At 44.3% G+C, this 21,387-nt stretch overlaps 1 protein-coding gene across 1 annotated transcript in view; it reads left to right on the top strand.

The window, feature by feature from the left end:
* Positions 1 to 21,387, top strand: part of PITPNC1 (phosphatidylinositol transfer protein cytoplasmic 1) — a 184,380-nt gene that overhangs the window by 113,203 nt on the left and 49,790 nt on the right. Inside the window, exon 5 of the mRNA XM_087826317.1 lies at positions 4,416 to 4,487. Within this exon, the coding sequence (XP_087682443.1) occupies positions 4,416 to 4,487 (72 nt within the window). The remainder of the gene's footprint in view (positions 1 to 4,415; positions 4,488 to 21,387) is intronic.

The following is a 21,387-nucleotide window of genomic DNA, read 5'->3' as shown; positions in this document are numbered from 1 at the left end:
GAACCTGGGTGTGCTCACGTCTGGAAATTATCCTTTCAGAGGCCCAGGTACTTCGCTCATCTTTCCTGTCATTCTTCTTCCCGACCACAGATTCCCTCACCACTTCCATTGTACTCATCACAAGTACAATGTTCAACAAAGTACCATCGCTTTTCTGCACCTTCGGTTTTAGGTGCTAGAGCTTTCCCAGGTACCCGATGATCAACTTATAGGAATGGGTTTGCGCCAGTGGGTGGGTGCCACTGGGTTTGGAAGGCAAATGAAAGATGCACAGATCCTGGCTACTAAGGAAGCTGGTCATGGGCAGGCAGCAGATGTCAGCAATACAAGTAAGATTCTTCTGGGTAGGAAGGATCTAAGCGAGAAAATCAAAGAGGAGATGACACGAGATCTTTTGCCTTATTTCCCTAATTTCTCCATGACACCACTACTGTTTTTAGGGGGTTGAGGGCAAAACATAGCCTGAATGTAATAAAGCAGATATTTGTTATGGTTCCTCTGGCCAAGCTGCTCTTGTAGTCAAGAAGAGACAGAGAGAGAGATTTGTCATGAGAAAGAGATCTCAGATCCAGCGTGGGCCCAGGGGAGGCAGGAGCGCTGGGGAAGGGCTAAAGTGACTCATGCTGTCCCCCAGGCTCCAGGGGACGAGGGCACCTCACTGCCTATCCCCCGCTTCATCTTGCTGCTCTAGAGTCACCACCCAACCCTCTGCCTGGGAGCAGGGTCATCGTGCTGTGTGTGTTTTTAATGCTATTTCTTCATTTCTTTGAGCCTGTTTTTGTAACAAGGCTTAGTGAACCAGCAGGCATAAAGCCTTTAGATCTAGGAAAAAAGAAAGAAAGTACACGGAGCTCCCGGGAGTATTCTTGCTTCCCTGCATGAAGTTGGCAGGGAGTCTAGGGAGAGCTGAGAAGGGGTGAGGGGAGAGAGCTGCTATGCAGAAAAAGGAGCTGTGGAACCTTCAGGAAAGAGAGGACAGTGAGAGGGTGGACCCAGGACACATAATGACATGTCCTCAACAGAGCAGGTCACTCTCAGCTCCTCAGCTTCTAGCCACGTGGCCCTCTCAAGACATGGCAGCTTCTTCGAAGCCAGCAGAGGAATCTCTGCTTCTTCTAAAAACAGGTCTTATATAATGTAGCATCATCTGATCACTTAGGTAACCTAATCAAACGACCTCCTATCCCATACTCTCAGGTCTTGTCCACACTTAAGGGGAGGCATTATATAGGATATGTGTACCACTATCTGGGGTTCTTTTTTTTTTTTCTTTTTTTTAATATATATTTATTGATTTCAGAGAGAGGAAAGGAGAAGGAGAGATAGAAACATCAATGATGAGAGAGTCATTGATCGAGCCTGCAACCCAGGCATGTGCCCTGACCAGGAATTGAACCCTAGTCGCCTGGATCCTAGGTCGATGCTCAACAGCTGAGCCACACCCGGCCGGGCAGTCTGGGGTTCTTGGGTTCCATCTGGGAATTCTGTCTGCCATGAGTATTTCTGACTTGTCTTCATGTTGTTGCAGCCCAAATGGGACTTTAAGTGCTCAGGGTGCCATAGAGAGTATGCGTCTTTTGAGTCCCTTAGACATCGTCCAGTTTTAGCCATTGGGGGGCACCCCCGATGTCTCTCTTCTTTCAGTATGTTCCAGTTTGTATATGTCAGGGCTCCCAACTTCTTTTCCTCTCGCACTCCTGACAGTTAGGCTCCACAAGGATCGGTGGGCTGTGTTCTTAGGGATGCTAACCTGTATGAAGCAGAAGTTTATCTCAACATGGACATCTCACTGGAAATATTTTAGTGATAGCTCTGAAAATGCTCCGAGCCATAGATACACCACGTGGGCTCCGAGAGGCAACCATCAGAGTTCCCAAGGGAATTATCAGTCCCAAACCACTGCTGTAGCAGAAAAATTCCTTCCCTCTGGAGGTGGCCTGTCTGACCTGGGTCCCCCTGCTACCTCACTCTCCAGGTGCACTCACAGCCTCTGACGGCCTTGCCTTTCTGATATGAAAATCACCTAAGTCCTCAACTCAAAAATAACATCTGCTGATTTGCATAAGAGTTTTGATTTTCCTATTTGGGTTCAATACCCAAATGCTAAGATTTATTTGTTTGGCCTTAAGTAAGTGGTTTAGAGGTTCAAACAATAAAAATCCTTTCGGAGTTCCACTCCGATGCACCCCAACCCAGCTCCCCACGCTGGCCCTGCCATTCACTCACCAGCTGGTATTGTACTCACTTTGGATTGACTCTCATGTGAATTATGGGTTAAAAAAGGTCAAATCTGTTTACCTGAAGCCTTGTTTTTAAAAGGGTCTCGGGCAGGTGCATCTCCCCAAGTTCAAGGTCGATGGAGAGCTCTGCTGAGGGCTCTGAGTCCTCAGGGTCTCGATTCACAATGAGCAGCCCCTCCTTGGAACCCCTTGGGACTGAGTGTGAGGGCAGCAGCTATGAAGTGAGAGCTTGGAGAGGAAACAGCAAAGAAAGTGTCAATGAATAATCGCAGGGCCACCTTCTCCATGAAGGCAATTATTGGGATTGACTGTTTCCCTTGTCATGGTTCAGCTTGCTGGTTTCACTCAGATTGAGACTGGTGAATGCCGAATCTCACAGGCGTGTGGCATCAGGAGACTTTTCAATGGCACATACAAAGCTTCTGCCTTATTGTATAGATGCTGGGGGTGTCTTCTCCACTGGGCAGACACGGGTGAGGGTGGGTACTGTGGATTCTGGAGTTTAAATAATGTGTTCTCTCTGTTTACTTCCTCTGCCTGAAGCAGTGAGGTGGTGTTCCCACTTGGGTGTGCATCAGTGGGCCCTGACAGGCTCGTTAAACACAGATGCCTGGGCCCCACCCCCAGAGTTTCTTGGATTCAGTGGGTGTGGGGTTGGGCCGAAGAATTTGCACTTCTAACAAGTTCCAGGTTTTACTGCTGCTGCTGCTAAAAGTTCAGAGACCCCACTTCTAGAACCAGTGGGGATGGACACTGGGCCCAGGCCACCAGACTTTCAATCCCGCCTCTGCTACTTACTGGCTGTGTGGTTATGAGCCATTTTCTTAACCTCTCTGTGCCTTCGTTTCCTTGTCTTTAGAGCAGGGCAATAATAATAGTACCTAGTTCATGGGATGGACTCAAGGAGTAAATGAATTAGAACCTGCAGGCACTTAGAACAGTGCCTGGTGTAGAGTATGTGCTCTTGGGATTGAGCATATCAACCCAACTCTCATTTCTCCAATGCCTACAGCTCCTGGTACAGTTGCTGGGTCATTTTACCCAGTTGTCTTCAATCCCATTTCTGGTGGCCAAGATAGTTATTGCCCAGCTTGGTGCCAGCAGGAGGGAGGTTACATCAATATCCATCAAAATCCTCTACCTTAACCCTTAAAATCTACTGAATCCTTAGAATGGAACTCAGTGAGACTGGGACATAGGGCTGTGTGCATTTGGGGTTCCTCTCCCCTGTGCCAGCAAGAAGGGGGGCTCTTTTATGTCAAGCTCAGCTGTAGCCTAATACTGAATGAATGCTGCCTCTATGCCCAGCACCATGTGTTCTGTGCACATGATTTTATTTGACCCTCACGATGTCACTACTAAGTAATAATTAGTATCCCTGTTTTAATACTGCTAGGGTCCAGAAAAGTTCAACAACTTGTCCAAAGTCACATAGCTATTAAGTGATAGACCCAAACTAAAAGCCTGGTCTGTCAGACTTCAGTAATATATGATCTTAAGGTTCTGCTATACCTTCCTGCCTAGTTTTATAGGAATATTTTTAAAAGGATAAGGCTGGGTCTCCAGGATCCAGCAGTGGTTGCTGCTCCCCAGCAGTAAGCACCCAGAGCTGGAACTGCCTCTGATTCAGGAACTGGCTTCTCTCAAGTCTGTGGGACAACTCAGAACATAATCCTTTGAAAATGTCCTCTTCACCCAGGCCGGTTTGGCTCAGTGGTTAAAGCCTTGGCCCAAGGACTGAAGGGTCCCAGGTTCAATTCTGGCCAAGGGCCCATACCTTGGTTGCAGACTTGATCCCTGACCCCGGTTGGAGCGCATGTGGGAAGCAACCAATCAATGTATGCCTCTCACATCGATGTTTTTCTCTCTCCCCCCCCCCCCCCCCATCTGGAAAGCAATGGAAAAAATATCCTCGGGTGAAGATTTAAAAAAAGAGAGAGAGAAATGAAAATGTCCTCTCCAGCAACTTGCCTTCCATCACTTGGTCTCCTGGCTTCTGGATGAAATTGTATTCGTGTTGCCAGAGGTGGCTTTTCTCGTCTGAATTTGGATATTGACCTAGTGTCTTAGAGTTTCTGATCACAAACAGGGCTCCCAACCAAGGGGTCAGGAGAGCATCCAGACACTATACTGAAGATGCAGAGTATGCTAATGAAACCTTCTCTTCTTCCGTAGTGTTCCTTTCTGCCGAAATTCTCCATTCACATAGAAACCAAGTATGAAGACAACAAAGGAAGCAATGACAGTGTGAGTAGCCCCACACCCGCACCCCCCATCCATACTGTGCCCTTGCCTCTCCAGCTCTGAGAGCCACAGCACTTTTCAAGCCCTTATGTGTCCAAGGCCAGCAGCAAGATCTGTGCCTGGGACCTCGAAGTTCTGGCCTTTGGCTTCTGAGGGCTAGTGCCCTGGGATCTCTTGTCTAGCTTTTCTTCTCATTTTTATGTGCAGAAATTTCTGTGACCTGGAGTAATTGTCATTGGGAATTGAGAGGGTGGTGGGGACCTTAGAACTCCTGGATTTGGTTTCTGATGATTGGATTGAACACATATCTTCTCAATGACTGTTAACATTTACTTACTGATATGAATACAATCAGATATATGTGTACATTCTTTGTATATTTTCTGGACTGTCCCAGCTCAATGCTTTTGCCAGAGTTCCTGGAACTTTCCAAAGGAAAGAAGAATGTATGTGGCAATGGTACTCCCCCCCCCCCCCAAGTTCAGGATCTCCAGTGGTTAGCATCCGCTGGTGGTTAGTGACCCCAACGGAAGAGTTTGCCAGCAGCCTGAAATCTGAGGTACTGTGGTGGCCAGTTTCATCAAAGCTTTATTGTCTAAAATAGAGTTACACGGTGTTTACCTTGAATCCTTGTAAAATAATGGCTTCTTTTCTGATTGGAAAATTAACACATGGCTCTTAAAACTTGAAAAATGCAAAAAAAAAGGCATGGGGGAGAAATAAGAAAGAAAAGAAAAACCAGTACTAATTCCATAAGTCAGAGATGACTACTATTAGCATTTTGGTTCATGTTGCAGATTATGGATGAATTTCTTTTTTAACCAATTCTCCTAAAATTGAATCGTATAATATGCTGTTTTTAACATGTCATGAAGTGTCCTTTCCAGTATGATTTTTGATGGCTGTACTGTATTCCACACTCATATTCCTTTAACTAATTGCCAGACACTGGATATTGAAGTGGGCTTGGCCATCAGGAAAAGGGAGATGCAGATCAGATATGCCTGAGCTGCTTTGCCTGGCACAGTGTTAATTTTTTTTAACATCTTTTGGTCTTCCCAAACAGATGGCCTTGCTTTCTCTTTTTCTCTGTTGCTCTGTCCTCCTGAATAGTTAAAACTGCTCCGTTTGTGGAGGTATAAGGAGGTCACGTGGCCTCATGGTGATCCCTATAGGTTGATAGGAACAGCATAATCTTCTGGGTTACCCTCCGCTTGCTTCAAGTAGTCGAAAAATTCACATCATTATCATTTATCTTGAATCTTGTTTTGGCAGCTGCTAAGTTCTTTTCACTACTCTCCTAGGAATTTAGCTTTGTTACTCCTCTCCTAGGAATTTAAAATACCAGGTTATCCACGCTAGAGTCAGCAGCATCCCCTGCGCATGGCCAGGGCTGGGCCTCTCTGAGACTTAGGCCAGCCTGCAAGAGAAGCACTAACCCATGGGCACTTGTGCATAGTCCTGGTCAACACAGTGCACTTCCTCTGGGAGAAATGCCAGCTATTTTACCCGCGTGATCTCCTCTCCAACTTGCTGATTCTGAGACTGCCACTGGGGCCAGATCCTATCTCTCTGTCATGGCACCCGGCTTACCCTAGTCCATGTCCCGCAATCTTGTTACACAAAAGAGGTCCTGCCCAGCGGTGTGACTCAGTTGGCTGGACATGGTCCAGCGCACCATGCGGTCACCGGTTCAATTCCCGGTGAGGGCACATGCCCGGGTTGTGGGCTTGATCCCCAGTAAGAGGGCGTGCAGGAGGCAGCCTATCAATGTTTCTCTCTCATTGATGTTTTTTCTCTCTCCCTCGTACTTCCTCTCTCTCTAAAATCAATCAAAACATATTTTTTTAAAAAACAAAATACAAGCAAAACGAGGAGGTCCTAAGTGTGCTTTGGCCCATGTTCCCATTTCAGCCTCTGCCTGGCTCGGCCCCCGAGATCCCTGGGTCTTGCTTCTGAGGCCACTGGACCAGACGGGCCAGCCCTAGCTTGCTTAGACTTCTTTGCTAGTTCGCCTTTCTCTCATTTACATATTCAGCAGCAGCTGTTGATCACCCAGCTGGGCCAAGGTTGGTCCCAGGGCGGCAGAAAAGGAAGACTTTATTGGTTTTTCATTCATTTCATTCAGTTATTAATGCTTTGAAATCAGACCATGAGAAATATATTTTTATGTAATAATGCTTACTTTAATTATTAAAAGATACCTTTGTCCCGAGGTTTAAAACTCGAGCCTTAAGCGGATGGTGTGTGCTGGCATGTGCATTTTCTGTCCGGGGAGGAGTACGGGCATTTGGGTGGGAGGCAGATTGCTAAAGAAAGCAGAGCAGTAGTGGATATTTCTCTTCTCACTGCTCTGCTAAATTATTTAATAAACTCACTTCCTTTCTTTGCATTTTCTGGGTGTATAGTCTTGTCATTCAGCTGCCATCCTTCATACTGCTATCTATACCCTGATTTCTCCCCTACCTGCCAAAAACTTAATGAAATTGATGACGATAAGAAGCGATGATTAAATTGAAAGACGCTTGTGATAATCATATTGATTAGTGATTGAACAGAGTACATGTTATTATCTTATTATTAATGACCATGTAAGTAATTTTTTTTGCATGACCCAGTATGGGGGGGGGGGATTAGTATTTATATGACTAGGTTTAAATATCTTCTTCTCTGTGTGAAAACAAAACTCGTATATTTCCAATTGTGAAAACCTGTAAATTGTGAAAACATTAACCAGGACACAATGGGGAAGTTGTCTTAAATTGAGGTCCATTTATTTTATGCACATACTGATGGGGATTATTTAAGCCCTAATTACTACTGGGGAGGACGGCACCATGCCAAGTTCAGGTCCTGTTGTTTGTCCAAGGCCGTAAATCTCGATCTGGGAGAGCCAGTGCTTAGCACGCGTGTGATGGCTGCTGCCAAGTTACTGTCGCTCACCGGGGTTAATGGGGGCAGCCTGGCCTCTACTTCCTCTTCCAAACAAAGCAGACACCATTTAAAGGGGTGGTTCTCAATCTTGGCTGCACATGGGCCTCACCCAAGAGGTTTTAGCAATGGCTCATGCCTGGGTTCCACTCCACTGGGATTTAATTGGGTGCAGCCTGGTCTAAACCAGCCAACACACATGAAGGGTAGAACATTATCCCTCTAAGAACCCTGAATTTGCCAATTGGGAGTATATTATGCCGTTTTAAAGTCCACCCTCCAGTTAAACCTGATATATATTCTTTTTGGGGAGTAAGGTGTAGTATATGCCATTTGTAGGATAGATTGCCACCCCATTTAAGGATCTAGACAAATAGTTCTCCATCGTGACTGATAGTAAAGTCACCTGGGAAGCTTTAGCACCAATGCCATCATCCCACCCCCTGGGATTCTGACGTCATTTGTCTGGGGTGGAATCCAGGCGTTGGAATTCATAGAGCTCCCCCAGGTGAATCTGAGGGGCATCAAGGCTGAGAATATAAATTTAAAAGAAATATTAAGTGCTATTTAAAACCAACTGTGAAACTTAGGAAATCAGATTCTCTAATTTCGCCACTTCTTCATACCCCTGGAAACAGGAAAGTTTACAAAAAGCATGTTTATAACCACCCCCACTACCCCCACACACATAATAAAACGGCTGGAGGGCACCATATTCCCATTAGCCTTTATTCCTCAGCAACAACCTCCTCTGATCAGATGGAAAGAGTGTGCCCTGTTGAGTTCCTGGAAGCATGAGGTTCTGTCCTTCCCAAGAGCTGTCCTTGGAGGTTGCCTAAAAGGAGTATTTGGAATTGATTTAGTGTCTAGTTCAGCTGTGTTGTAATGAAAGAACACAGAGTTGTTCTTTGTGAAACAAAATGATCAGCGTTGAAGCCCCAGCTATATGACCTTAAGCAGCGGAGTCTTGGTTTCCTTATCAAGAAAATAGAGTAAATAATGTGGAGAACTGCCCTGGCCAGGATGGCTCAGTTGGTTGGGTGTCGTACCATGCACCAAAAGTTGCCAGTTTTGATTCCTGGTCAGGGCACATGCCCAGGTTGTAGGCTCGATCCCCAGTGGGGGGCATGCTGGAGGCAACCAGTCAATGTTGCCCTCTCACGTCGATGTTTCTCTCTCTCTCTCTCTCTCTCTCCCCCCCTTCCTCTCACTAAAATCAATTTTTAAAATGATATCATTTAAAAATAAGAGGGCAACATGGATGGATGTAGGGTAAAATAATTCATTTACGCATTTCAAAACATACTAAAGTGACTTCGTAAAGCAGAGGTGCCAGTGAGAACCGTAGAATCCATATTTACAGATTTCTGAAGCTGATTATCTTTTTCTTAAATAGCTTCTAACTGAGGATTATAGAAAGAAAAAAAGCATTTGCTTTATTTTTAGACAGAATCTCTGCTGTCTTCAACTTTTATGGTTCTGTTTTTAACCTGAGATTATTATAACCAGCCATCTACGAAATCTGTGATTTTCTTGAATAAATCAGTACGTGCTAAAAAGAAGGCTGCATAAGGCACCCCCATTTGCAGTTTCGAAGGATTATTATCCACTTTGGTCCGTGGAGTGGAAAATCAATGGCCTTCTCAATCTGTGTCTAATAGTGTCATTCTGAGGACAATGGAAAACATACTCTGTTTGGTTCCTTAAGACGTCGCCTTTGCTGTTTGTAGTACAATTTGTGATCTGAGAGCTGGATGTAAAAAAAAAAAATGTTGGCAAAATGAAGGGACAAAAGCTGCACGCACTACAGTCGGACCAGTTGGATTTGATTCCTGGGTCAGCTGCGTCGAGGTTGGTTAAGGCTTGTTACTTCAGTCTGTATGTAGATGAGTGAATTATTGTTTCTACTCATTGGGTACTTGTGAAGATTAAATGTGTTAATCACGAAAAGTGCTCGGAACAGTGCTTGGTACACATAGTAGGTGCTCAAAAAGTTAGCTGTTTTTGGTGTTTCCATATTTCATCAAGCCTAAGGTGGCTACTGTTTTTTAATTTCTGACAGTCCTAAAAATGAACTGCGTGTTTGCGTTGATGGCATCATACAGTTGTAAGTGGCAGCATTTTTATTTTTTGTTGGTATAACTGATAGCGCCTTGAATTCATTGAATTCGCCGTGAGACTTCCTCCTGCAGTGGATGTTGAGGTGTCTGGATAGTGCATTTAAGCTCTGAATAGTGTTTGCATATAAAGTGTGAGCACCATGCTGGCTGGGTTCCGCCAGTGGAAAGTCACTGACTGATAAGCTATGCTGTCATTCAGGCCTGGAAGGTCAGTTGTCAACTTTTCCCGGGCACTGACTGGCTTCCTGTTAATGCCAATGAGCTGATAGAGCTCTGAAAAAGGAGCGATGCGTCTTCTCTACTCACAGATTCAGCGCCATCATCTTTGCAAAAGGGATTTTTCGCAATACCCTGGATGCTGTCTATCTCATAAACACCCTCAAGGACACAATGTCTCCACCAGTGTTTTAGTCTTTAAAATAAGTGGGGCAAGGAGATGATAGGAACCTACTTTATGGAAAAGAAGGTAATGGTTTCCAATAGATGTGGTTCCAAGGTAGTTTTGTTGTTGTTGTTTTTGTGTCTTTTGTTTGTTTGGTTGGTTGTGGGGGGTTTTGGGGGGGGGGGGGTTGCTTTCAATGCACTGAAATCATTGCTTCCGTCTGCTCCACTGTGTGCAGGCTCTGTGTTTTCACAGAGCAGCATGCCAGCTGTTGCCCACCAAACTCTGCACTTGATCTTCTGAGACTGACAGCAATTCTGTCTGCACAATATTAAGCTGTTAAATCATATTTCCCCACTAATACCTATTGAAGGCCTGTTTATAGTCCGTCAGACTTTACAGCCATTTGGTACATAAACTTTATTAAATATAAACCTCCTGAAGCTGCATCTGAAAATCTCATCTTGTTTCCAGTCCTTTAAAGAGACAGTCATAAATACCCTTGGAATATGCAGACCATTCTATGGAGTAATTTTAATTTTCTTGAGCTATGCCAGTTAGATTACTAATAAATGTATGTTTTAAAGCATCAACTAAATGCTATTGGAGTAGATAGTCAAGGAAATAATGGACTATTTGGTGCTGAAATGTTTTATCATCACTCATACCTGGGTTCAGAGGAAATTACAAATCTGCCTTGAGTTGGAGTTTGTTTTTAAATCAGCTTCACCTTAGTTGGCATGTCGAAACTAGAGTGAAATATTGAAATGAAACATGAAATGTATTAAAGAAGGTTCCCAGGAATGAAGGACACTGGAAAGATTGATTTTTCTAGTAACTTAATTTTGATCTATGGGTGAAGCCTTGTTTTCAGCACCCAGCTAAATTTGCTCAGAACCATCTGGGTCTCTTGAAATAGATGGTGTTAAATCATACACACCAGTGGCACACATGGTATGACTGTGTTGAGGCTTTTTGTAATAGTTTGGAATAGAAAACGGTATTGCTTTAAAAAAAAAAAAAGTAATGAACACTTAGCTAAAGCAGGATAACTTATACTCTGCTTTAGCTAAGTGTTCCTATAACTGCATTGCTTCCTCCAAGATTTGATCTTACTGTTTGAAAAATCTTACTATTGGGAAAAAATACTCTCTCTTACACAATTAAGGATAAAAATTAATTAGTGACTCCCTCTGAATACGGATTTTTGAGAGTTGTGTTTTTTTGTCACATTTGTTCTCTAGCTGCCCTGAAAACTGTGTCTTCTAGGACCCACTGTGTAAGTCTGCACCATGGAGTACTAAGGAACTGAAAAATTATCACCACACCCTTGTACAAATAGGAATGTCCAATGTAGAGGATGTTTCCAACTCTGTGTACATTACTTATTCCAAGCCAGTGCCCCTCTAGGTAACAGGTGTTTATCTGTAACATTGGGCAAAGTCAAGAAGTGGTTTTATTGGGCTGAACATTCAGGGACTTCAACAGGTTTCTCCTGCTGCAAAGTTGGGTAATGTAGTTGAAGAGTCCTACGGTGTCTCAAGGGCAGCTAGCTCTGACCTTGAGAGAGGAAGGAGTTGGAGCTGTTCTCAGCAGACCTCATTTTATTCATGTTGTTCTAACCATTCTTCTAAATTGACAAGAATGTAAAGTCTTCTGATTTAAAGACTGTTCCCATGGGTGTTCTTCATTCTTAGAGGTGTAGTAAATGCTTATGTTTTAAAGATTCTTCTTCCTGGATTTCCGTTATCCCCTTGAATCAAATTTAAAATGATAATGAATGTTCTGAACCAAACAATTGATATAAGCCACCTATTCTACAGGTAATAGGTATTTAGTAAATATCAGTTTTCTTCCTCAATCCCTTTGTCTTGACTTTGCAGTGAGAACCCCAGAAGTCTTTTATTTTGCATTGAAAGCAAAGGTTGATCACAATCGTGCATTAATTCCTTGTACAGGAAACATTTGTCGAGCATCTATGTGGTATAAGGAGTCATCAGCTTGGGCAGGCAAGTCCAACCATTGTAGCATAAAAGGGTAGATACTATAGTGAACAGAGGATCGAGGATGAGACTGGAAAGAAAGAGAGGACTGCAATGCAGGGAGAGACTGGTTGAGGAAACAGGAGACTTGCAATAGATTGGATGAGACAAAACACAGCCCAAAATAGAAAGAGAGAGGAGAGGATTAATTAGAAAGAGGGAGATACATTGGTGCCTAATTAGATTTGGGGATAGAATGGGACAACGGACTCAGGGGTCTGGGATAATTCAGATTTTTGTCATGGAAAGGTGATAGTGCCACCAAGACAAGGAATATTTTTGAGCAGCTTGGAGAGGCTGACGAGTTCCCTTTTTGTCTGGTTGAGTGTAAAGTGCTCATGGGAAATTTGGTGAAAATAACCAGTATGAAATTGAATGTATAAATCCAAAACTATGACCTAGAGATACAGATTTGGAAGTCATAAAGCAAGAGTAGTCTGAAGCCATAAGAATGGAAGATATTGCCTAACGGATATGTGACAGCTAAAGAGAGAAGAAGGGTAAGGGTGGGACCTGTAGGAGTAGCAGCATTAAAGGGGGAGGGGATGGAAAAGCGTCCATGAAGATGGATGAGCAGGAATCCCCTGAAAGGTGGGAGGAGACTCAGGATGCCAGGAGAGAGAGTGCCAAGGAAGAAAATGTCACCAATGATAATAGCAACATAGTGCAGGAACATAGGATTTAAAAGGTCCTGTGGGACTGAGCAATAAGACAGTCATTGGTGACCTTTCTGAAAATGAGTGAGGTGGTGGGGGCAGAACCCAGCTTGCAATGTACCAATTGAGAGATGCTTGGCTCTGAAAGGAAGGGGAGGAACTGAGTCAGAAGTGGACTCAGCCCAGCTGGTGGTTCAGTGGTTGAGTGTCGACCTATGAACTGGGTGGTCATGGTTCAATTCCGGGTCAGGGCACATGCCTGGGGTTGCAGGCTTGATTCCCTACTAGGAGGCACGCAGGAGGCAGGCTCAGTGACTCTCATCATTGATGTTTCTGTCTCTCTCCATCTCCCTTCCTCTCTCTGAAATCAATAAAAACATTTTTAAAAGAGAAAGAAAGTGAGGGACTTATAGTTGAGGGGAGAAGCCTATGGAACACTTCCCATCTTGGTAGAAAACAAGTCCATGTTCTGATACATCTCCTCTGTTCCAAACACATAGCCAGCCCAGATGAAATACAAAAAGAGAAAAAACAAAATGAGATAGCCAGATGCATGGATCAGAAATAGGACCAGAAACTCAGAAGGATGGAGGTGCATAGAGTGGCTGGGCTCTAAGTCTGGGGACAAGCAGTAGCAAATGTTGATATGGGAATAACTGAAGATTTGAAAAAAGAAGCAATTAGAAATTTGGGATCCCAGGCACTGATATGAAAGACTCCATAGATAAGATAAACAAATTCCAGACATAACTAAAGAGATAATCATTGAATTGGAAGACAGTGTTGAGAAATACAACCCATTTCATAGCACAGAAATATAAAGAATTTTTAAAAAATAAATAGCTAAATGTATTAGCTATTAATAGTTGAGAGTCACCATATGGTTATCTCAAAGCAGCAGACAAATGCAATAGAGGAAAAACAGAAAAGCAATTTGAAATGATAAAAGCAGAGAACTTCCTCAAATTAAAGAACGACATGAAAACTCAGGTCAGAAGTATACTTTGAATAATAATTTCTAACACTTGCCGAGCACTTAGGTTCCACCATTGTATGTGCTTTCTATGTGTTAACTCATTAGTCCTCTAATAACCTTGAAGAGCATTTTACAGGTGAATATACTGTAAAAGAGAGAATATGTGTAACTTTCTCAAGTTTGCACAGCTAGGTGGTGGGATTTCACTCCCAGCAGGCAACCCTCTAGTATCACTCTAACACTAAGGAGTTGAACACAAATCCATACGTAGTCTCATTGTAATGAGACTTCAGAGATTAAAGATTTTTAACAGTGCTTGAAAGCTGCTTCAGAGGAAAGGCAGATCACATACAAAGGGTACAATAATGACTCTGACTGTGAACTTCTGAAGAGCAATAGTAGGTGCAAGAAGCTAGTGAACAGATATATATTTAAAAAGTGAACCCAAGGGAAGGCATGGGATGCCAGAAAAACCCCACAAATGTGGGGCTATCAATTGATAAACTTACTATTGTAAATTAACTCTTGGCTGTGAGATGCTGAGAGGAAGTTGCCAGCAGGAGAGTGAAAGTTGGAAAGTAGAAAAGAGCCGGCTCCTGGAAGCCAGAGAGTGGATGGTCTTCATGAACCTCCAAGGTAGGAGGAAAGGGCAAGGGCTGGGCAGTGAAGGATGTGTCTGTGGGGAGGAGAGAGAGGAGCAGAAAGCCACTGAAAGGGAAGGGACAGGAAAGGGGGCTTGAGGAGGAGAAAGGTGAATGGTACCCTGTATGGGAAATGGACGAGGGGACCACCTCCGGAAGAGTAAGAGGATTGCTTGAAAGGTTTGGCAGTCTGGTGATTTGGGAAATTTTGAATGAGTTAGAGCCACCGTCCTAAGTAATTGTGTCATTTTCCCAGCTGTGCTTTGCAGCCTGCACGTAGGAGCCGAAGAAATGGGTGAATTGATTCAGGATTTGTTTTCAGGGTGGGTTCAGCAGGTTATGGAGAAATAGAGCTGGTAAGTGAAGGTGAGCCTGAGCGCTGGAGTCCAGTGGCGGCTCTGGGGATTGGAGAGCTCAGCAAGGTCCAAGAGAAGGCCCCGGGAGTGAGAATGAGAGCATTGAGGTTGGGATTGGAGAGAAGGTAACTTGGAGTTTTCAGATTTCAGAGGTGGAATAATACCAGAAGATTCAAGACCGGGGCTGGGGGGTTGCTTGGGAGGAAGTAGATAGAAGGTAGAATAGAGGTGAAGGTCACTGGAAGAGTATTAGAAAGGACTTAGGCATAAGGTATTGTCCGGATGGCAACTGAGATCACAGAGATGTGGGCATGAGTTGGGGTAAAGCAGAACCTTGAATGTGAGCCTCTTGGACCTTGTTCAGTAAATTGAGGGGCCGGGGTTCTCCAGATCGGTGGTCTGTCAGTAGCACCCATCAGCAATGAGTTCCCTGTGGCTAGAAAGCATGATCCTGGAAGGATCACATGCCAGTCACTCTATAAGTGACCACTAACCTCTAGGAATTTTCTCCCAGGGAGTCTTGATAATTATTTCCCAAAAGTGGGTTGATTAATGATTCTGAGCATGCTGCCGCTTGGATGCTGAGCTTTATATTTGGAAGGAGTAGTACATCTCCACTTCATGTGGATGGACCCAGCTTATCACACACGTGCCAAACCCTGAGGGCTGTGGTGTTTACTGCACTGCTGACTTGGGCAATGATGGCAGGGCCCCATCTAATGGCCCTTTTGCAAAGTACAGGTGGAGCAAGCAGGCTCTCTTGGGCCTCTCAGCCAAAGGAAGGCAGCGTGTAGAAGGTAAACCAGCAGGCCCCAGCTAGAAAGTACCTTCTTCCAGAGTGGAGAAGTAACAGTGATAACGTGATGTGGATATCGGCTAGTGATAATGATGACAACGAGATGGATATTGGCAGGAATATTTACTGTGCGTGAGTCCAGCATCCTGCTAACCCGCCTATAGCTGTGATCTTACCAAGTCCTCACAACTCTTCTTATTCCTGTCCTCCAGCTGAGAACAGAGGTTTAATGAGAGCGCGTGGTCTGCACAAGGTCAGAACTGGCGAGCATCAGACCTGGGACTTGATTCTAGGTTAGTTTGGCCTTGGCACATAAGCTCCCATGTAATTAATATGCTATATTTGGTTCTAAAAATGGAATTATGAAGCCGCATGTGGAATGTGCTACCTTGAGTTTTGAAAGCCTGGCTAAAGGTTTAAATTTCCATAGCGAACAAAGGGAAATAGTCCTTCCCGTGTTACAGAAGCAATGTCAGGTTTGTTTTTTCTCCTTCCAAGTTTTGTAGGGCAGCAAATAATCTTGAAATGGAAAATGGCTTTTCAAACATGTCTTCAGTTTGTGTAAATTTTCAAATATGGGTGGAAGGACAAAGCTGAGTCATCTTGAGTCTGACTCAAGTTAGATACCCACCACCCACCCCCGGCCTTAGAAGGTACAGGTGGTCGGCAGGATGCTGGTGGCACACACATAGAAGGGGATGAAAATGACCAGATTCGGAGAGAAAGGGGATCTGGGCGCAAACACCATGATAGGAAAGAGAGACGGGCCCCAGAGACCCAAAGGCAAAGGAAATAAGTTAAAAATAAAACGAGGCTAAAGATAAACCTTGACAGGAACAAAGCCGAACCGAGAACTCTGTTCCTGGAGCCCGAACAGTTTATTTTTCCTACCTTTCGGTCTGCGTGTGCCTTCCTCGGCCGAGGTCAAGTGCCAGAGGACATCTGAAAATATCCACAGCCAAACTGCTCTGCCTGTCTCACCACGTGAGGGAGAGGCAGCTCTGAGAAGTCTTTGTCCTAAACCGTTTATGGATTTCCCATAGTCTGTGCAAGACCTTGGATACATGCCTCCTGCCGACTGACAGCCGCCCTCCAGCCTGGGGACAGATCTTGCCCCTGATGGCAGAGAATCCTCACAGGGTTTATTGTGACTTACCCCTGTTTTGCGTATTTGCCCAGAAAACTTCCCAATCTCTTCTTAATGAAGACTTTAGACAGGAGACATTGTATGAGTGGCTCCTTATTTCTGTCATCCCTCTGAATGATGTTAGCAGCGAGTAAACGTGGTCCAGTAAGTCCTTGTATTTGTTGTGGGTTGTGCCTGGGAGTCAGAATGGACAATAAAATAATAATTAACGGGCAGGAAGACAGCTCTTCAAACTAGGTGGGAAAACTCCTCCAGTGCCAGACAGAAAAATGCCCCCTGCAGTTACCAGGAAATTAAGTGAATTCAGCAGGCACCCAGGGAGCTGCTGTTAGGGACCAACATCAAAGCATAAGACCCGACACTTAAATTTAGGAGAGCTTTGTGCTATATATTATCTCAGTTTTAACATTCACTGCATCTTCAGGTGGACTCTATGATGCTCTGCTATTGAGAGATGTTTAAATACACTGCCCAAGTCCACACAATTAAGAACTGACAAAACTGAGGACCCATCCTTTTAAAAGTGTATCCTTTGCTCTTTCCATGCTCCACCTCAGCTGCCAAGAAGCAGATCCCGCAGCCAGAGTGGACCTGTGGGAAGTGTCAGTGATGGAAGCTTCTGCCCTTCACTGGCTATCTGAGTCCATGAAACAACGGACAGTAGGTGATAAATGGGGAAACTATTCAGTGGTTTGGTTGAAAAAACTTCAGTATGTAAACAAGTCTTACAGAAAATTGGGGTTAAGGAACCGAGGAGAAGAAAGACAAAAATATTTTCTTTATCAAGCCTTGGGAGAAAACACTCTCCTCAGATACCCACCATGTCGTTTCTCTTCTTTCTCTCTCCCTCTTTTTTTTTTTTTTTTTTTTTTAATTTTATTCCTGAAATAAACCATTTATTGAAAAAATTTGAGTGCCCTGACTGGGAATTGAACCAAAGACATTTTGGCGCACAGGACAATGCTTAACCAACTAAGCCAGGGCTCTTTCTTTTTTAAAAATTGTTAACACGTGTGATCCTTTTTTACTCAGACTCAAATTCAGATGCCTTCAAAGAGATGTTTACAGAGTGAAGCATTGTACAGAAAATTGGCTTTTCCTAAAAGCTCTAAAGGAGCACCCTTATAGGCCAAGTAGCCTTGAGAGAAGAGGTGTGTAAATGCAGGCTGGTGATGCCTGGTCCACACCTGGACATGGGGCAAGGCATGCGGGGTAAGTACCCGCTGCCTGGAAGACTGACTGTACGCCCACCTCAGGAACATTTTCAAAGCTGAGCTTCATAATGGAAACACTGACACAACCTGCTATCAGCAACCATGATTATTAAACAGGCACAAAGCCAACTGAGATGGCTTGGAGCCAGGGAGGAGAGATTAGCATCACAAGTAAGAGATTTTAGGCTTTGGGCCAGGAGAGTTTTTTTGTGTGTTTTTGTTTTTTTTCCTTTTCATTAAATAATAATAAAAAGAGAGCGAGAGAAAGACCAGAAAAAAGGAGGAAAGGTGCGAAAGAATTCTTGTTTTAGCAACCCTCCATCAGATTGTTCCAGGATATCCAGAGAAGCATAGAAGCAAACCATTGTCCATTTGAAAACTTGACAGTTGGGTGACTTTAAAGTGGTCTCTGCAGAAACCCATGCAGCCGGCACCACTCTGCTTTCCTTGGTTGGCCCATGTGCAGAATTGGGTACATTACCCCCAGCAGAGGGAAAATAATGACCAGCAAAGCCCATTTTTCCATTTGGAGTTGGAGGAAACACCATTAGGGCAAAAATCGGGTGCTACCTTCTTGTCCTATGGAGCTCAGAAGGAGAACTGCAGTAGTTAAAAGCCAGTGGCACCTGCTCCCTGGAATGATGGAGCATCATTATGGGGCCCAGGAATAACTCTTACAAGACAGTGCTTGGTTATCAAGCTGCTCCCTTCAGATTTCGGGAGAAGGAGCCAGTCCCAGGAATTACGTGATGCAGTGGAACCGAGGTAGCACTTTCTGAGAGACCTTTGGAACTGCCCACCCTCTGTTCCAGGTGACATGGCACTGACCACCATGGAGGGGCAGGCTCATCTCTGTTGCAAGAAACTCTCAAGATTGAACTGAGCCCAGTTCTCCTGCTCAGGACTCACTTCTGGCATTTTAGCTGCTTCCAAACCAGCAAACAATTTCTGGTGGATTTCTTTTAAACTTTTTATTTAAAAAAAAAATTCAAACCTACAGAGAAGTTGCGAAAATAATCCGACGATTCTAGATTCACCAGTTAACCTTTTTCTACATCTGCTTTGTCTCTCTCTCTCTCCATAAATATTAACACATTTTTCCCCCAGAACACTTTGAGAGTAAGTTGCAGACATCAAACACTTTGAGAGTAAGTTGCAGACATCATGACCCTCCTCACCCTTAAATACTTCAGTACAGACGAAGGACTTTTCCTTACGTAACAACCGTGCTGTGACTAAGTTCTGGAAATTTAATGTTGATGCAATATTGTTATCTGATATAGTCATGTTTATGTTTGCCAATGGTCCCAAAAATGACATTTATAGGGAACAACAGTAAAAAACCTCCCTGATTCATGCTCCAGTGCAGAAACACACATTCCATTTTAGTTGTCACTTTCTTTGGGCTCCTTTAATCCGAAGCCATTGCCCAGCTTTGTCTTTCACGACACCGACACGTTGGAGAGCACAGGCCATGTTGTGTGGATGCCCTTCATTCTTGGCTTTCCCTGTCTGTGTTCTCACGATTGGACTCAGACTGTGCCTCTCTGGCCAGAATTCTGTCTTGGCGACCCTGGGTCTTTGTGTACCTTTGTCCTTTCCCCAAACTGCGTGTCTTCCCTGTGTTCTGTTTTCTGGCTTTTGGACTCCTTCAGTTTTTCCACGCTGTGTTCATCACACAGCTGGTGGGGGGGCCCAGTGTGAGGGGTCAGCTGACATGTTTTTCTAGCCCTGGAGAAGGGATGATGGCAGCCTGCTCTGAAAAGTCACCCTGAGAGACAAGAAGAATCCCAACGCGGAGGCAACAGTGGGCTTCCAAATTGGCCTCTGAAGTCTGCAAACTGTTGGTGAAGCTGTAAGAGGATCATTCAGAGCAGAAGCTGGTCTGATCGGATTAGGGGAAAGGGGCCAAATTCCCTGCCTCCTTTTGCCTTTTGGGAATTCCATTTGGGTGGAATTTCACATCCAGCCTAGCCTCTCCGTTTCAACTGCTGTTGCCCTGGTTAAGAACCTTATCACTTTTCTAGAGCAGTCTCTCACGAAACCCATCTCCCACAGAGCTGTATGCAGGGATCCATTTAAACCCCAAATCTGATGATTCCACCGTGGCTTCCGTTGCAGGGTTGGAATTCCATTCTGCAGCTTCTTTATTCTGTATTCCCAGCCTTACGTTTATATCCTCCAAAACATCAGGTGTCTACAGAACCTTTGGCATCAGCATCACCTGGGGCCTTATTAGAATCTCAGGCCCTACTTCACAGGCTTCCCCAGGTGATTTGTGTGCATGTTGACGTGCGCTGAGTGCTATTTAGAATGGGCTGGAAGGGAATGTTCTGTGCAAGGATCTTAGGTTGCTCCTCAGGCTCTTGTCCTTGGTAATGCGCCATGATTCTCAAACTATTCTTTGATTCCAGAGATTCAGCCCCTAAAATTAAATTTTACAATCATGTTTCCTAATTTGCAGAAAGAAGGAAATTCAGTGGACGGGATTTCTCTCAATTCTTCTTTTTTCTTACACACATTTTTTTTCTGAACTTTGACATCTGCTACTAGTTGTTGGGTACCAAGATATCATCTGCTGGCTGACAACAAAATGAACGAACTACTAGCAGACAATGTTACAACTGAAAGTTGATGGTATTTAGCCCAACAGTTCAGTTCAATGACAGCAAAAAATAAAGAACAAAAAAATTAAATGTTGGGCTTCTGTTATATAGGAAATGTTAAAATGTGGGTTGAGGGATGCACCACTCCATGAGGTACATCAGTTACATAGCATATTCCCCACTACCCCTGGGGCTGCACATGCTCATGGTGCTGCGTTTAATGCGACCTGGGCAATGACCATCTTTTTACTAGAGCTCTTAAGATGCTACCAGTCCAGATGTGCAGATTTCAATTAAATGAAAGACTTTTGCTGCCACCTGTCAATTCTATTTCATCTCCCATGTGGCAGCTTGATAGAAAAACATATTTTTAAACAGAAATCACGATGGGTCTTTTGTCACTTGCTAGATTGGGCTTTAAGTTGGGGAGATTTCAGAAGCCTGAAGCAGAAAAGTTCGATCTTTCTAGAGTGTTAATTTGTGACCCTCAAATTTAGCAACAGCTGAGACAAACCACTTATTCGAGGCAGTGCTCCCCTGGCAATTCCATCAAGGAGATAGGCATCGGGACCTCTGGGAGCCCAAGAATTTAACCGTAACCAAATGTTACTCCCCAAAATGGATTCATACTCACTGTGTGTATTATTGCTTTACTAAAAGGTAATCAATCAAGAAAGCCGTGGCAGAGGCCATAAAGGTGAGTTGGTGTGACTCAGACAGATGGGGTGGGTGGGGAAGAGCTTTCAGAGCAAAAGGGGGAGCAAAGGCCAGGGTGTGGAAGATTGGAACGGTGAGTTGTTGGGAAGCTTGATGCTCAGGGGGGTGAGTGGAGCATACCTGGAGCAAGGACAGGGAAAGGTGGACATCCGAGGCAGTGTGAGTTGAAAGGTAGAGGCAAATGTACTAATTCCACATATTTGTGTAGCATTTTGGAGCTTCCATAGCACCTTCACACCCATTACCTGGCCCTGATGGGGCAGGACACGAACTGTACTCACTTCCAGTGGAGACCTGGAGGAGTTTCTCGGGCCATATA

This window comes from Miniopterus natalensis, chromosome 17, assembly GCF_054644295.1.
Source record: "Miniopterus natalensis isolate mMinNat1 chromosome 17, mMinNat1.hap1, whole genome shotgun sequence".
NCBI classification, from domain to species: domain Eukaryota; kingdom Metazoa; phylum Chordata; class Mammalia; order Chiroptera; family Miniopteridae; genus Miniopterus; species Miniopterus natalensis.
This window is presented reverse-complemented; position numbering and strand designations above follow the sequence as displayed.